Source organism: Macaca mulatta, chromosome 4 (genome assembly GCF_049350105.2).
Source record: "Macaca mulatta isolate MMU2019108-1 chromosome 4, T2T-MMU8v2.0, whole genome shotgun sequence".
Taxonomy (NCBI): domain Eukaryota; kingdom Metazoa; phylum Chordata; class Mammalia; order Primates; family Cercopithecidae; genus Macaca; species Macaca mulatta.
In genome coordinates, this window is record NC_133409.1 from 17,263,392 (window position 1) to 17,281,681 (window position 18,290).

At 41.1% G+C, this 18,290-nt stretch overlaps 1 protein-coding gene and 1 non-coding gene across 6 annotated transcripts in view; both read right to left on the reverse strand.

The window, feature by feature from the left end:
• LAMA4 (laminin subunit alpha 4) overlaps positions 1-18,290 on the reverse strand; it is a 148,529-nt gene that overhangs the window by 80,695 nt on the left and 49,544 nt on the right. For 2 of the 5 annotated variants that reach the window (XM_028847051.2, XM_015137555.3), the window contains exons 5-8: positions 14,979-15,059; positions 5,069-5,283; positions 2,413-2,508; positions 771-922 (exon numbers count right to left, since the gene is read on the reverse strand). In XM_028847051.2, coding sequence (XP_028702884.2) covers positions 771-922; positions 2,413-2,508; positions 5,069-5,283; positions 14,979-15,059 — 544 coding nt within the window. Of the gene's footprint in view, positions 1-770; positions 929-1,581; positions 2,509-5,068; positions 5,284-14,978; positions 15,060-18,290 lie in introns of all 5 variants that reach the window. The other 3 variants (XM_077999296.1, XM_077999297.1, XM_077999298.1) reach the window with 3 other exon arrangements.
• LOC114677790 (U6 spliceosomal RNA) lies at positions 9,877-9,983 on the reverse strand. Its single transcript, XR_003729237.1, has one exon. It is a non-coding gene; the product is annotated as a U6 spliceosomal RNA (small nuclear RNA).

Sequence of the window (18,290 nt, forward strand, 5' to 3'; positions counted from 1 at the left end):
TATAATACTAACACAATGTCAATGCTATTGTAAATAGTTGTTATACTGTATTTTTCATTTCATTATTGTTGCATTTTTAATTGTTTTTTAAGTATATTTTCCATCTAAGATTGGTTGAATCTGAGGATGTGGAACCTGTGGATATGGAGGGCCAACTGTATTCCTGTATTTTTTTTTAATCTGTTGGCTGCTTTTAACTTGTTTACTAGGCATTAACCAGTAGATCTATGAGGAGAAACAAGGTATGTGTGTATGTCTGTGCATTTGAGTGTGTGAGTATGAGAAAATGAGAGAGAATGTGTATAAATGAGAAGGAGAGGTGGGTGGGTGATGGGGTGAGGAGAGAGAGAGAAACAGAAGGATGCTTCTACACAAACTCAAAACCTTGCAAATTAAGGCTAAGGAAATGGTAGCCTTGTGGTACCATTTGTGGTAATGACTTGAACAAGTAATGTGTGGCTGCACCAAGGAAATAAGTATTTCTCTTTCCTCAGTAGTTTTGTACGTAGATACTAGTCTTTTAGTCATTTCATTTCCCATATAACCTCTTTTGTAGACAGCAGCTCTTGTTTGGCCAAAGCTCATAGTTACAATCAACTTTTCATAATTTCCTATGAAATTACTTATGTTTTGTATGTTAGACCTGCAGGTCTAACAACCTGTAATACAGGTATGAGACTCAGATACAAAAAGGGGTAGAAGGAATTGCTAGCTGCGGGCCTGTGAAGCCAGGATGAAAACAGAGTGGAAGGTAGAACATTCCTGCGTACTTTGAGGAGGTAGATGGTGGCGTTGATTTCATTCACGTGCCTATGAGCGGCGGCCCCAGAGGATACGCTCAGCACCCCGGATTTGCCTTCCTCAATGGAGAGTGCTGCTAACCGCAGGTCATCAGTCAGGTCCCAGACGCACTTATCACAGCCTGGAGGTGAAACAATTCTTCAGAATCACGAGTCAAAGCATGCTGAAAGCAGACTGTTTTAGCCGAAAATTAATCTCTATCTCCTTGGTTAATACCATTTTTATTTTTGTCTCTCTTGTCAGGCTTTAGTATCTTGCTTGGCATTAGGTAGTGAAGACAGCTATTGGCTAGATGCCCCTCCTCTCCTATTAGCTTTTCTCAGTCAGTATTCAAGGGCTAGCACTAACCTTCTCCCCACCCAGAGAGGGCACAGCTCCTCCCCGCAGCCCCACTTCCTGGCAGGATGAACACTTCAGCACCGGGAGGTCTGAGGTTATCGCTGTGAGAGTTGCTTCCTGACATCTGATGAGGGCACCAAAGTTCAGGCTGAACGTGGGCACGTGGGGAGGCAGGTCCCAGTTCCTCATCACTTCTCACTTTTCACATTTGAGCTCCTCTGACCACTGTCATCACCTCTAGAACCCAGGGCCCTCCTGTGACACACTCACAAGGATGGCACACTGTGTTTCAGAACTGCCTCGATCGCCTTTTGCAACTTGCCTATTCCCGATCTCTTTCCCTCAGATGGTGCTCTCCTCTACAGATGTGACATAGGGAGACTGGCATGTTAATGGTTGTTAATATGTTAATTTGTTATTTGAAGTTTAACATGGTCTTACTTATAAGCTCTCTCAAGGAACTGAGTCCCAGCCAGCACTTCAGGCTTGGTGGGGGAGATGCTTAGGACCAGGCAGGCATCTTCATGTTCTTAAATTGACCTTGCCTAGGGGGCCACCAATTCAGTGGGTAAACTTGGCATTGCTTGCGCCTCACATCCTATGCCGTCTTCTAAGATGTGATCCAATGGTAAGGTTTATCTCTTCTGCTCAGAGGGACTGAGAGACCAAGATACTTTTGTTGGGGGAGGGGGTGCCTACTATTAAATAATTTTTAAACCAAAAGTTTTGTTCCTAGTATAACTCCTCATGATTTAATTAACACGAGCGCCAGAGAAATCCAGGAAAGATAAAAGGCAGCTCCATTTTGTAAAGCCTGAATATTTACTTCTGCTCCCACTTCAGATTTGGGGTAACTTGGGAGAAGCCACTTGAATCTCTTGGTATCTCAGTTTCCCCAGGTGTTGTCAAGTATTGTCTGTACATCATATTATCTGAGGACCTGAAAAGACAGTATAGAAAAAGGAGCTGAAAAGAGCTCTGTCACTGGGAGTTGTGTTTCTGACTTTGCCTTTAGCCATCAGGCAAGATGCTGAATGTAAAGACTGGATAAGGTAGAGCTATGCAAATGTAAACCACCCATTTGCCTGAGGGAATCAAGTGGACCACCAAGTACTTGGTGCGGGATCCATTTGTTGAGATGCAGAAAGGGTTAAGTCCAGGAGGTGGGACTCGGCAGTTTCTAGAGAGTGATATTGCATAGCACTTCTTAATCCCACACCTGCAGCACATTAGAGAAAGTGGGGTTAGTCAATCATGTACTGTTTTTTTTACTTATGGTTGAGCAGTCCGTGCCTGTAGGGGGTTCCAAACCTTCTTCCAAGCATTCTCCGGTTACACTGTCACATGGGCCTCCCCCGCAGTTGCACACTGTGGGAAACAAAAACAAGAGACGAGAGATTCACTTCTTAATGCTTAAAATATGGCAATATTTTCCTGGTTTCTAGAAACACTAGCTATCAGTGTATAATTCATCAACGGGGATTAATTACATTCTTCCTTAAGACTGTGTAGAATCTATGATACAGAGATTATGCCCTTCATCCGATTAAGCTCCAGCCCGATGAGATTTTCAAAGATGACCCTGGGCAAAACTGAATCTAAGTTTTCTAGGATTTCTCTCCCAACTCTTTGGGATTCGGACATGACAGTGCAATTGCTTCAGTCCAAAAATGTCCTGGTAAGTTTCACAAGATACTAAATGACCATGAGCTCATCATTCAACTGAAAATTGAAAGCCATCCCTTCCTTGCAGACTGATACTCCAGTTTAATTTAACTCGGGGGTTGATCATTGCCAGGTGTGAGGGAGGAGCAGCTCAGCAAGGAGTGAGTGAGGAGGCCCAGGAGCAATTCTTGGCTCCCACTACTCTTGACCCTTGGCAAGACGGACTCCAAACTTCCAAACGACAGCTATGAGTGCAATAAGAACAATGTGCTGCAAGGAATCAGGAACATCTTTACATGAATTTAGAAGACCTGGGAGCCCATTATTCATCTACTGATGATTTTCTCTAATGCCTTTTGGAAAAAGCAAAAACAAAAACCCAATCTCATCAGACTGTTCAATTTCCACTGAGTTTCTGTGTGGGAACTAATTTGTAATATTTAAAGAGGAATTCTCTTACTATCTATGCTAGCAATTAACTGGAATAGAATTGTGTATTTCCCCCCACTTCTTAACTGTCTTTACTGAATAATCACAGAAACCAGGTTCATAGGGAGATCTATTTATTACATTTCATCTGTTTAATGTTCCACAAAATGCAGATTTATTAAACCATTCAGCAAGATCATGCTTTATTGCTTTTAAAATTAGCTTCTCTCCCAAGAGTGACCTGAATCTTTGTAGTTTAAACACAAATTTAGTAAATGTTTTGAGAATCAGGATGTCAACCTTTCAGGCTTTGATTTTGCCAACATTATTTCTGACATCCGCCTTCTCTCTCTTAACCTGACTAGACACACTGCTCCTTCCTTTCTGCTGTCATTCTCAGTGTTACGCCTCTGTGCACATTGCTTTTTTGTAGACATGTTTACTTTTATTGTGACTTCTGCAGAACATATATGTTGCATTTTTTGATTTAAAACTCCTTACTCCTTGAATCCTTTCCAGTGGAAATCTGTTTCAGTGAGAGGATTTCTTATAGAGCCATGCCACAGGAGTACAATATCTCCTGCTCTCCCTCCCTCCCCTCAAAGTCACATAAGAGTAAGACATTCTCAATCTCAGCCTTCCTGTACTCTTAGAGGAAAGCAATCTCACTTCACTTTTGAAGAGCTTCACTTTATGTGGCAAATGGATTGGAGACATCATGAATAAGATTTGTGCGTTTCAGTCTAGCTGAAGTCTAACTGAAAGTTTTCCATGCTATCTTTGAAATACTTACTCTTATAATTTGAGGACATTGGAGGGTGGTGGTGATTAAAAATGGTACCCTTGACTTGCTAATCTATTTCATGGAAATCTTGATTTTACCAAACATAACTGAAAGAAAGAGATATAGCCCTCTGAATAAGAAAACTGATTTGAACCATGCAAGATTTCTTCCTTTCCTTTCCTTTCCTTTCCTTTCCTTTCCTTTCCTTTCCTTTCCTTTCCTTTCCTTTCCTTTCCTTTCCTTTCCTTCCTTCCTTCCTTCCTTCCTTCCTTCCTTCCTTCCTTCCTTCCTCTTTCTTTCTTTCCTTCTTTCCTTCTTTCTTTCCTTTTCTTTTCTTTTCTCCTTCCTTCCTTCCTTCCTTCCTTCCTTCCTTCCTTCCTTCCTTCCTTCCTTCCTTCCTTCCTTCCTTCCTCCTTCCTTTCTTTCTTTCTTTCGACAAGAGTCTCTCTGTCACACAGACTGGAGTGCAGTGGCACAATCTTGGCTCATGGCAACCTCTGCTTCTACCTCCTGGGTTCAACGGATGCTGGGTGGGGCAATAGGCACCCACCACCACGCCTAGCTAATTTTTGTGTTTTTAGTAGAGATAAGGTTTTGCCACATTGGCTAGGCTGGTCTTGAACTCCTGGCCTCAAGCGATCCACCTGCCTCAGCCTCCCAAAGTGCTGGGATTACAGGAGTGAGCCACCATGCCTGGCCTGAACCATGCAAGATTTCATTCAGTCTCCTGGTTAATGGCAGGTAATCCATAGAAGTCTGATTTCTTTCTTTGATTAAAACTGGAAGGATATAAGATGCTAAGACAAAAGTTCATTTGTGTTAGTGTCTCCTAGTTTATTCCACCCATGAGCAAAGTTATATTAGTAGTCTTGATACAAATTTCTATTCCTGGCGGGTTTGGGATGCATATTACTGAGAATGTATATTGCCCTGGGAAAGTGACAAGGCGGCACTCACAATACTTCCCCAAGAGAAATTCTTCATCTAAATTCAGTATTCGCAGAGGGTCATGCTGGCCAGGTAGCTGGCTTAATATTTATGATACTGCACCTGCACAGTTCTTGGCTATTCTGGCGTCCCCATAGTAGCCAGGAGCACAGCGTTCACACTTGAATCCGGTGGTGTTGCGTAAGCAGTTCCTACACTGGCCAGTGACTTCATCACAATCTTCAAAGATCAGGTTGGGATCTGAATTTCCACTGCAGTCACATTTCTTACAGGTGCTTCCAATGAGTAAGGGGTTTCCATAGTAACCAGGAGCACATCTGAAGAGAAATATCACACATTTAAACATTTAGCATCATAGTTTTTCTTCCTTTTAATCTTCTTTCCTACGAAGAAGAAAGATGTAGTGGGTATGTGTTGATCGCCCTCCCAGAATCCATTTGCACTCTCTCATCTTCTTCATAGGACCAGACTTTGTTTTTAAGGAACCACCCCTCCCCACTATTATAGATCATTTGGTTCACTTCATCTGTAGGCCATTCAGTTCAGCTAGACTTCCAGCTATAGGATTGAACTAGTATATCCAGCCAGGGAACTGTTATACACAAATGATATATGATGGGTGGGACCAGATACGCCAAAGGTACTGCAGTGAGATGTATCTGTAGCGTACAGCTGGGAAATGTCCTAGCCACAACGTTAATAGCACCTCTGCTGAGAAACCTTGATCTGTCTAGTCACAATGAATTGTTTAAGTAAATAAGCTTGAGCCAGTCAGTGCCTGGTATTCTCCTGGCTGAAAGGGATTGACTCAGGAGTGTAGCTTGGGCTCTCGTTTGAGGGTCATGGGGCGGCATTCTCTTCATCTTCAGGTGAATGAAGAGGCAGCAGGTAGTAGTACTCTTAGCTCACGGAAGCAACTTGTGACTGAGCAAAGCCAGCCTGGAGTCAAAGCAGATGGCAGAGCTGAGAGTACCACAAATCAATGGAGTTGGAGCCCAGACTGCCATGGATGTTTTAGATATGTGCACCTACAGAGGCCAGGTGCCTACCTGCATTTATTGTGTGGGCAGAGCCAGTGCCTATGGTCATGCTGGCTGGGTCTTTGATGAGACCGCCCAGCTGAGTCAGAGAACGGAGACTGAAATCCATCCAGCCTTTGCTTGGCTTGCCAAGCTATGCATTCTAGGTGAGGCTGTCTCTGCCCAGAGAAAGAACTGCCTTTCCCTACTTTCCCCAAAGGTGCCCTGCAGGGCAGCAGAGGCCCTGCTGTGAATGGTGGGCCTGTAGGCTCCATCTAAGGGAACAGCTGTTACTAGGCTCCAGTTGATTGTTGCCAGCCTAGAGCCTTGAGAGGATGAAGGACTTATGTTGCCATATTTTATTTTTGGAGAAAAAAGTGGAAATTTGAATGTTTATGTGAAATTGCAATTTTTAAAAGTTGATTCAAACTTTCTAAGAGTACTGTACAGGCCAAACTACATGCTTGTTGGCTGATTGTGCACTCTCTTTTGCTATGGACTCTAAACTAGTGTGGAAGATGGGCCAACTGGAGCTGCAGACACTTTGGGAGTAGCCAGAAAGAACACGTGGTCACATCATAATGGGATTGAAGGTCAGGTAGAGAAGTTGGTTCTGATGCATGAGAGAGAAAAAGAAGGAGAGTCAGCAAAGGGTTTTGAGCATGATGGAAGTGGTAGTGAAGGAAGCTGGTGCTGGCTTCAGCAGGCAGGATGGACTACAAGCTGGAGCAGAGGGAGGGGGTGGGGTGCAGAGGGCCTGGGCTAGGGTGTTGGCCTTGGGAGTGGAAAGGAAGGGAGATCTTTCCAAGGAAATCAACAAGCCCTGGCCAGTAATAATAAACACTACATTTTTTTTTTTAAAAAGGATTCCCTTTAAAGTAAGGGAATTATGATTCAGAACATTTGAAAAACAGATTAAAAAAAATCACATCTGTAATCCCAGGACCCTAAAAAAGTCACTGTCAACATTTTGTGTATGTTCCTTCAGCCTCTGTTCCCATGTCTCAGTTTCTTGGTGTAGTTGTAGTGATAGTATATGGTCAGTCTTTAAACTCTTTACCTGCATTGAACCTCATAGCTTCATCTATGTGAGTTTATTTAGTTACCACAGACACCCTGGGAGGGAGGCCACACAGGCCTGGCATTCTGGGAGGCTACTTCAGTTTTCCAGGGTCACATAGTTGGAAAGTCACAGTGCAAGGTCCAAACCTTCTGACCCTGGAGTTCTTTCTTTTGTTCCACCCTGGACCACACTGCTGCTGCTGTAAATGAATAAGTGGATTCATCCAACACAAGGACGATTCATGTCCATTGTATGTAAGGCATAGAGGGAGACAGGATGAAGAAAAACACATAGCCCATGCTCTGAAAGAATAGCAAATGAATCAAACATAATGATACAGAATATGAACTTAGAACTCATGTCTATGAAAAAGACGGGGATGAGTGTAAGTTCTACACAACCCACAAAGAGACACCCCAAGAGGAAATAGTCAATGAGTGTTGTTATGCACACTTTCTCATGTTTTTGCACCTCAGATTTATAGACCTGCAGGTCCCTAAGCCAGCATAAATTATTCCTCTATGGAATGTGTGGCTGGATTGAATTTCTGGCCTTTGCTGCGATTCACCAAACAGAGAATATTAGGCTTTTGGGCTGACTGAAATGAGACTCAGATCTACCAGCTCAATGTGTAGCTGGGAATCTTAAGGTCTGGGAGGGAAGGGACTTGCCCAAGCTCATAGAAGTCAGATGCCGGTAACTTTCTTTCCATTTAATTCCACTGCATGTGCTTTCCATAGGAGGTCCCCTGGTCTTTTACAAGAGAAAACTCAAATTTTCTATTCTGTAAGTTGGAATCTCAATCACAGTGGAAACCTATTTTGAGTTACTCTGAGTCTCAAGAACATCTTCTGGTGGTAGGTTCAGAGTTTGACTATAACTCTGAAGTTGTAGTCAAAACTCTGGACCCTATGGATTTAACAAAATGAGCATACAAAAGTTTACTTATGATAGTTCCTGACAAACCCCTACTTTTATAGATAAGAAAGCTAGAAGGCAGAGAAGCTAAATGACTTGTTCATTGCTGCATAGCTCAAACCTCTGTGGGACTCCAGGCTTAATGTTCTTTCCACTCCAGCAGTCTAGCATTAAAGAATGAACTAATTAATAAATTAATGATTATAAAAGTGCCCAAGCCTGCCCTCAAAGAACTAACAACAAAGACACAAAAGCACCAGTATTTGAGTTTAGAGTCAGCGTTGGAGCCCTGGTGCCCTGTAGCCTGATCCTATTTTTTCTTCCATAATCTCATTTCTAGTCTATTAATGACTTGATCCATCCAGGGAAAATAGAACTGATAAGTTTATAGCTCAAATGAAAGGATTGTGGCATATGAAACTTTGCCATTTTGGTTAGTGATTATATTATTTGGGCAAAATGGACAACCAAAAGATACTTTGTTTAGAAAAAAACATTATTTTGACCAAAAACTTTGTTTCAGGAATGTTTGAAGCTCTCCCACTCCGCCCGCCCTTTCTCTTTCTCTTCTGCTCCTCCTCCCTGGGCTCTAAAACTGGCACTGAAAGTCTTTATCAAGAGTGCTCAAACTCCTGGGCTAGGTGGTTCAGAAATCTTTCTGGGAGGGATGTCACTCTGTAGCTGTCATTGGGATTAAACAAAATGACATGAAAAAGAAAAAAGAAAAGCACTTGTTGCAAAGTAGGTGCCATGTAAATGCTCTCCACTTCTTTATGAAAGACTGAGAGATAAGGCTAGGAAAACGTATGTAACCTATTCAGGGTCACAGGACAAGAATTCAGGAGTTGGGCAAGCTAGAGAGTACGGAATCATAAGAACTCTATGCAAATAACAGGGCTTGAGTGTGAAAAACTTGATGTCTTCAGAGAGGATTAGACTAAATCCCCGCATCACAGTAAACCTCAATAAATGTTAGCTTTCTCTTGTTCTTCTTCCTTATTCTTCTTTTCCATCATCAAGGCCATCATTGAAATCATCATGATTATCATCTTCATCTCTGATGATACTGTGTACTGCCTTTCCTGTTAGGGGTTTCAGTCACTTTGGATTTGCTTTAATTTGCCCCATTCTTTTCTCCTGATCCTTAAGCAACAAGACTCACATATCAATTATCATGTAGTCTTAGCATGTTTCTCACTCCACCACCAAGTTTGACGCATGAAAGTATACTATTAAAGCTGCTATGGGAGGCAGTGTGCATACTGAGGTATTGAGATCATATGACTGAAAATGGTATTGAACGTTGAGGGTCCTGGGTTTTAGTTTTGGATTTATTGCTAACCCAATTGTGTGATGTTAGATTAAGTCATTTCTGGCTCAGAGTCTCAGGTTCCTCATCTTACTTTTCAAATGAACTAAGTATACACACACACACACACTACACACGCTACTATATATTATATATCCGGGGGCAGGTGAAGCTGGTGAGTCCTGAACAAGGATTTTTTTTCCTTTTATTTTTTAGTTGACATGTAATGATACACATTTATGGGATACAGAGTGATATTCCCATACATGTATACAATGTATAATGATCAAATCAAGGGAATTAATATCTCATCACCTAGAACATTTATCATTTCTGTGTATTGTGAACATTCAGAATCCTCTTTTCTAGTTTTTGGAAAACAGAAACTAAATGATTAACTATATTCACCCTAGAATGCTGTAGAAAGCTACAACTTATTTCTAGCTGTAAGTTTGTGTCTGTTAACCAGCATTTCCCTAGCCTTCCCCCCATCACTTACCACCTGCCACCTTTCTCAGCCTCTAATAATCAGAATTATTCTCTCTACTTCTATGAGCTAATTTTTTTTAGCTCCCTCATAAGTGGGAGAACATGTGGGATAAAAAATGTGGGCTGCTTCACGATTCTGCACGTCATCCTTGCACAGAGGCCATGCTAATCTTCTCTGGGTTATTCCAATTTTAGTATATATGCTGCCCAAGGGAGCACCTCATCTTCAAAATGTTCTTAGTTGTTCCTACTGGGATGAGAATGAGAATTGCAAAACTCTACAAGGCTTGTGCATTTTACAATTATTTGTATCAGAAGACAACTTCCATGTGCAATCTCTATTCAGCCAGACTCAGTCAACTCTGGGTCACCCTTTCCATTTTCCTGAAATGGGGTGGGAGGTTGGGGGTAAAACAGGGCAAGGAATGACTGACTCTTGTCACTACATAGTACCTTTTTTAAAGGAACATGAAAAGTGCTGTTGTTATTTCTTATTGAGAAAAAATCATTTTTACTTAAATAAAAACAACTGAGGCCTTCAACATGCCAGATACTGTGCTGGGGGAGGAATAGACAGAGGAGGGATATGATACTGCATCTGTCAAGCAGCTCATGGTTTCACAGACAGATAAAGAAGCCATTGTGTGATTTTGAGCAAGTGACTTAAATTATGTCGCATTTCTTCCTCTGTAAATAAGGATGAAAATGGTATCCCAGAGGATTTTGGGGGCTTTTGGGGCTTAAATCATTGTCTGTAAAGTTTTTGCAACAGTGTCTGACACATCCCCCAGTAAGTACCTAATAAATGTTATTATTTTTATCATCATGATCATGGTTTAAATACAATACAATGTGGAAAGCTTGCCAGCTGATCTGGTGGATTTGGGGAGTAGCATGTCCAACATGGGGGGTTTAAAGTGTGAGGTGGGAGAAGGTCTTTAAGGAGGAAAAACAGGTAGGGCCCAGAGCAGGCCAACACTCATGGACCTAATTGTTAAGGCAGGTGGGTGTGCTTGAGCTGTTTTTTACCCAGTAGTGTAAGAGGCAGAGTAAGTAAAACATGCTTTATGTTTTAGACCAATGTTTTGCAAATTTGCACATAACATGGATTCTTTTAAAAGGAAAAACATTTTCATATAATACCCCTTCCAGTGTTAGCTTGAATTATCTTTAAATATTTCAAACATGAAGCTAGGTAGAAACTCCTTGTGTCTATGGTTTTTACATGTCTTGAAAACCAAAATAAATTTTCAAATGCAACATAAATAAAACTATGAAACTAATCAGTTTCAGATTCACATTAATTCAATACAATAATTGATGTTGTCTTGTAACCAAATGTCCACTTGCAAAATGATGTGGTAGAGACTGCCTGCATTCAGCATGCAAATCCAGCCATGTGCCATGTGACAACTTATGTGTCTCACCAATTTTCATTTTGGAATCTTTAGTTTTACGGTTTGCCTTGATGTCATGCCACTTGACTTCCAATTGTCTGCAATGTGTCATTGACACACTGTCACCTCTATTATTTTCTCCCAGCACTGAGGGAGATCTTCTCTTATAACATGACACAGCAGAAAGTCCAGAACGTGTTTCAATGAATGTTTTCCTTAAAGTTATTGTTAAAATTAAACATAAAATTGGGAAAATATTCACCGAGAACTCACAAACCTTCATTTCCGAGGACAACCAACATTCTTAAGTCACGGTTTGAGAAATACGTCCCTAGTATGAGAGTGTGGTATTGAAGGTCAAGGTAGAGCAGTAGTTCACAAAGCAGTAAGAGTCCTGGTGCATGAGAATCCAATGGGAAGTCAAAATACAGGTCCTGGGCCTGCGCCCTGGATATTCTTTTTCAGTGGGTGGTGAAGGGCAGTTGGGGAGGGCTCAGGAATCCAAAGTTTTCCCGGAGACAGACTCAACGATCTCTAAAGTGCAAAAAGAACTAGTATGTTCTTGGTTTGGACTAATTATTACCTGTGTTTAAAACAGATATCCATACAAATCAGCTGCATATTTAGAAAAGCTCTTTTGGAGAGGTTCAAATTCACAAATACATTGAAAACACAGATTAGGCAAAGGTTAACTCAGGCAACTTAAGAGCTTGGCTGTTCAAGCAGAAATCCTCCTCTTATTCCCAGGGTCAAACACAAATAAAAAGCAGCAAAGGCCACCACCATTTGGAAGATGAAGCCTTTCTGGCTCAGTGTCCTCATCTGCAAGATGACAAAATACAACCTTTTCTAAGGTGGCTGTGAAGATGACAGATGAAGAATGTAATGCAATAAGGACATAAGTGACCATTAATCAGTGGCACTATTTAGCTCAGAACCATAATTTCTAGCTAAGAAACTGGGACTCAGGGAAATGAGCCAACGTGTCCCAGGAACACATTCGGCAGTGGCAGAAGTTGGACAATGACCACCATGACTCATACTGTCACCTGCTAATTCTTACTGAGCATTTATTCAGTGCCAGGTCCCATATTAAAAACTTTACGTTATTATCTCATAACAGTTTTACGAGATGGGTAACTTTATTTTCTCCGTTCCGTACAAGTGGAAATTGGCACTTGGAGAGGTCAAAGAACTTGCCCGGGTAGGTCACAAAGTGGTGGAACTGAGACTCACACTAGCCAGGCTGATACACAAATCTCTTCTTTTCAATACTCTACTTTCACTTCCCAGACTATTGCTCTTGTCTGGAGCCTACCACTCCAGTCGCAGATCTGACCCAGTCTTACTGGGTAATGGCAGAGCTCATGAGCCTCCTATGTGGGCTGAGGCATTTATTATCTGTAATTTCTTGTCAGAGGTGGGCATGCTGTCCTGTTGAGGGTTTGGGATGACAGAACCCTTCTCTGCACCCCTGTGTGATTTTACAGGACTGTGCCCTTAGGGTCCAGGTGATTTCACTTCTGGGAGCTTTGCATCTGGTCAGCAGGGCTCTATCTAAGGCCATTAACTCTCCCCATGGGGGCCATCGAACACCCATTAGCAATACTGCTTAGTCATTATCAAACTAAACTGAATTTAACCTCGGATACTGAGGAGAAAAAGCTCCATCCTGGCTGATTAACAACTGCCGCAGACCTCCTGTGAGCCAGAAAATAAGTAGATCAGGTGCCTCCTATTCCTGTGTCCCCAAGTAAGGAAATATAGGATAAGTGTGTCACAAATATTAATCAACCCAATGTAATTGATCATCTCTGTCAGTCCCTCCTAAGAGATGAAATTTATGTGGGCCCTAAGCTCACTTTCCCTCTTATGGCAATAAATAAATACATTTTAAAAAGTCCACAACCCTTTAGTGAAATAATTATCCACAGTTTGCACATTTAATAATCATAATAATAATACCTTCCAAGTGCAAAGATTTTTCTCTGTATCACAGATACTGTGGCCTTTTTTTTTTTTTTTTTTTTTTTTTTTTGAGTTTCAGACCCACTTTTTGAGAGATAGAGGGTGTTTTCTTTGGAAGTGAGATTGTTTATAATTTAAAGTTTACATTTTGAGCCCCAGGTTGAGTTTGTGAGCCTGTCTGTGCTGTTGAGGGCCTGCAAATGAGGGACTGGGTGCTTGACTAGTTCTGCTTGCCTCTTCCTTCCCTGTCTCTAGGGCACTACACATCATTTAGCTGCCTAAACACAATGGTGAGGCCAATGCTAATGGCATTTCTGTTAAAAACAAGAAAACCTGTCTGAGAGACTCTTTTAGCAAAAGTAATTTTATCTTACAACACTGTGAGCAGCTGGCAGGTGGAGGGAATGGGAAATATCTTACCAGGAGTCATTCAGTGGAAAGCCTCTCGAGCTCTGCGGAGAAGGCCTTTCTTACATGAACAAAGCCCAGAGCAGTTTAGAAAACAGTGTCATGTGCTTTTCAAAAGAAGACATTTATGCGGCCAACAAACATATGAAAAAAACCTCATCATCACTGGTCATTAGAGAAATGCAAATCAAAACCACAATGAGATACCATCTCACGCCAGTTAGAATGGCGATCATTAAAAAGTCAGGTAACAACAGGTGCTGGAGAGGATGTGGAGAAATAGGAACGCTTTTGCACTGTTGGTGGAAGTGTAAATTAGTTCAACCATTGGGAAGACAGTGTGGCCATTCCTCAACGATCTAGAACTGGAATTACCATTTGACCCAGCAATCCCATTACTGGGCATATACCCAAAGGATTATAAATCATTCTACTATAAAGACACATGCACACACATGTTTATTGCAGCACTATTCACAATAGCAAAGACTTGGAACCAACCCAAATGCCCATCAATGATAGACTGGATAAAGAACATGTGGCACATATACACCATGGAATATTATGCAGTCATAAAAAAGGATGAGTTTGTGTCCTGCAGGGACGTGGATGAAGCTGGAAACCATCATTCTCAACAAACTAACACAGGAACAGAAAACCAAACACCACATGTTCTTCGGAAGGGAACATCACACACCAGGGCCTGTCAGGGGTTAGGGGGCAAGGGGAGGGATAGCATTAGGAGAAATACCTAATGTGGATGACAGGTTGATGGGTGCAGCAAAACACCACAGAACATGTATACCTATGTAACAAACCGGCACGTTCTGCACATGTATCGCAGAACTTAAAATATAATCAAAAAAAAAAAAAAAAAAAAAGAAAAAAGAAAAGAATGTCATATGTAAATACCAGCCAGGGATCCAGAAAACCCAAACTCCTGTGGAATTTGTTTACTTTTTAGTATGGTATAAAGCTGGTATAAAGAATGGGCAAAATAATAGCTTTGTGGGTTTTTTTTTCTAATTTATTGCTCTATTGACAAAAGGTAATTCACATTTTATTTACTGAGGAAACCTCACTCTTTTTTGAGGAACACTCATTTTAGTAGTATTCCTCAATGATGGAGAGAGAAAAGAGTACTACCAAAATCATCTAGAGAGTCTTTTCAAAACACATGTCCTCAATTTCCTTTTTCCCTGTGTGCTTATGCTGAGATGTGGCCCTGGCCTGAAGCTCTAGGAAGCATATTGTTATTTGCTGTATCTGGGGGATGGGATTTGGGAGAAGCTTCCCTAAGGGGTTTTGAAATGCGTCCCTCAACCACACTTAAGCATCTCCTTCAGGACCAGCCAAATGGGAGTATGGCAGAGCTGTTGAGTGTGAGAAACAGAAAGCTTCCTTTGACCTACACGGAAAATAGAGAATTTTATTGGCTTACCTTTCACAGTTAGGTCCAGCATAATTTTCTTTACAAATGCACCGAACAGCTCCATTTTTCCTATAGCAGGATTCTGCAAAACTAAAATTGGAAGCAAATATTAGATGTCAATTCCATACAACACCGAAGAGACTGTCTTAACTGTTTATCGGATTACCTCTATGATGGTCCCATTTAAGTTCTAATGGGTGTAATCATTTTCTTTATGTAAACTTGCACGCATTTACCTTGCAGGAAAGGTTAGGCCAGCAGGCCCCAAAAGAAAATGTCACTCGTTGGTGGGGCCGTTTCCCAGGTCCTATATGTATATTTCAAGCACAAGTCCAAAACATGTATTCCAAAGCTGGAAATAATCAAATTCTACCTGCAATTTTGGATTTATAGGAGAATCCCCTTTTATTTCCATCACTGTCTGTGTAGTCATTTAAAAGTTTCCCCTTTTTTTCTGCACTAGAACTTGTCCAGTTTTAAAGGGAAGGAACCAGTTCTAAACTACATAATCTCCACAGAATTTTAATTTCTTTCATGTGTACTTTAGACATTGGCAATGAGGGTGCTGAGACTGGCTGAGCTGATGAAAGTCCCAGTCAAGTACTGTAGCAAAACATAGGACCCACCATAAAAGGATTTTATCCCATGGAACCCTCTCTCTTCCTTCTTCTTCCTTTTTTTTTTAAAGGTAATAAAAATTAGGACACAGGACAAAAAAGTAACAAAAATATTGGTTTAGTGGAATAAATAAGTCTCCTCATTATTAAGGCAAGGGAAATGGGGTTATGGTCTCCACGTGTTTGGAAAATTCTTCATAGACACATGAATTGTGTGGGGCATAGGTGTGTGTGTGTGTGTGTGTGTGTGTGTGTGTGTGTAAAATTTTAAGGACTTTTAAATTAGCTTTGGCTTTGGTACTGTACAACCAATAAAGTGTGACCCGTTGCTCTCTTGTTCCTTTATGTATCAGCATTTCTTACCCTAATGGTGTTTGGAGGAAAGCAAACAGATGTGTTTATTTATTTGAAGACACTTCTAAAATCAGTCAGAAAACAGTATGTGCTTCTCAGTGAAAGGTAACACCCACAATTTATTTTCTCTAACAGTTTGATAAAAACATTCCAACAAAATTACATTTCTTTCCCCTTTTACCCTTTATTGTGCTTGTTCTGATTTCTTAGCCTACTTAAAGAACCACGGTCAGTTAAGAGTCCAGAGCAGGAACCCCCACTTCCATCTTTCTTTGAAGGTGTTCCACCCAGCAGCCCGCCCACGCTTGAAGGATGCAACATCTGCTAGGGGCATCTGGAGTCATCCGCCTGTAGCTGATGTCCTGCTGTTTCAAACAGATGACATTTTCCTTAATTGGAGCAATTTCCATAGCTACTGGTAGAGATGGAGGACGTCTGGCCAACCCCCAGATAAATACATGGACATTATGCAAATCGTCCCTGGGAACAACGGCATGACCACTGGTCTCTGTGGTGAAGGCAGACTCAGCGGCAGGCAGGGCCAGCCCTCAAGGGTTCATTTTTGTTTCTCATCAGCATTGATTGTTTATGTTTTGTCTGGTTTTGGCTAGGGGAGGGAAAACACTGCGTCTCTCTCAGCCACTGTAACCACTGTGGTGCCCATTTCCAGTGGAAGGGTGTCTTTTGCTCTTAGAAAATCCTTAGGAACTTAGAGAAACATAGACTCAGCCCTTTGTTTGTTTGCTTAACCCCCTCAAGCATTATTTCCTTGCTTTCTTGTAACTGGAAATCCAAGTCCTGCGTCTGTGGGCTCAGCTTCATGAATGTTTCAAAGTGTAATTCAGAGTCTAAACTAGACACCTTTCTGAAAAGTCCGGGAATTTCCATTTCTATAGAAAGTAGCAATATGAATTCCTTAAAAAGCTGAAAGAGGCAATGGGCATTTGATTTTTGATAAGATATTTAATTAGTATTTGAGATTAGCTAACTAAGTTAATAATAAGGCCAGATTAAAGGTTAGAACTTTTTAGAACCCAAGAAAATTTGTTCTGTCCCATGATCACAGACTAACCCCTCCTCTCCTTTTTTGCAGCCAGATTCCCCTGCAAGGGATTCAAGAAGTAGAGCTGTTGTCACTACAGAGAAAAATCTGTAAAATCCCTTGGTCTCTCACACCCTTACTAATTCCTCCCTACACCGACATAATATTTACTTATAGGTGACATACTTTTGATTTCATTTTCATTTTCAGTAGGTTTTTCAGCCTTGAATCTGTACTATTAGAGACTTGAGTTTTCATATTTGTGAATATGTACCCAACTTTAGAGCACATTCTCTAAGTCCCTTCAGTGCTTCTTTGAACCCTGGATCCACTTACACAGAGAAAAATCATGGGCAGACATGGTGCCTTGACACCTTTGGAAACGGTTTCCTCTTTCAGGAAAGGAGACTCACTTCACAGTTGGCAACTTTTGACTTCATTTCTTAAAGAGTTAACAGCATTCAGAAATGCTTCTTGCTCAGCGAACATACTGGATAATGTGATTCAAAAGGTAAAGGGTCATTTGCTCTAGGAGTTTCAAAACACTGCTGTATTTTGACCTATCTCAATAAAGATGAGATTTTTTGACTGTTTTATTCACTGCTGTGTCACCAGCGACTAGTGCATGACTGGCACATAAAAAGTACTGAATACCAGTTTTTATACTAGTGTATAATAAGTGCTCAATAAATATATGATTGCATGTAGACAAGGCTTCTCAGTCCATAGGGAATGATGTTCTAAAGGTCTCATATCCTAAGACCAGGTAATTTAGATAAGAAAGTCTTGTCATGCAAATAGGGTGAAAAGTGCAAAAGTGGAACAACATAATTAGAAAGAACCATCTGAGATTGCCTGCCTAATTCATCTGCTACTGTCTGAACAAAATACACCATGGCAAGAGAACTGTGCTAAATATCTCACCAGATGTGATTAATACTAATGCTTGAGAGCCGAATATTAATGAACAATGAAAAACTATACCAAGACGGAGTGAAGGGAGCTCATAAATCAGGACATACTTGAGTGAAAATAACAGAACAGTTAATGTTTGCATTTTCTACCCTCACTGTGAGTACCATCCATTTTGCACACGTTATTAATACTATGAGACATGAAAAATTACAGAGCAAGGTCTGAGGCGGTTTAATAGTTTCTAAAGAAGGATGGGGCTGAAAAACGTCTGACTACTCTGACTGTTAGACTTGTCGTAGTATTTGAATACATCACAAGCTATTAGGTAAAATGTTAGTTGATACTGGTGTTCAGGTAAGGAAAAAACTTCGGGGGAATCTGATTGCCATCTCT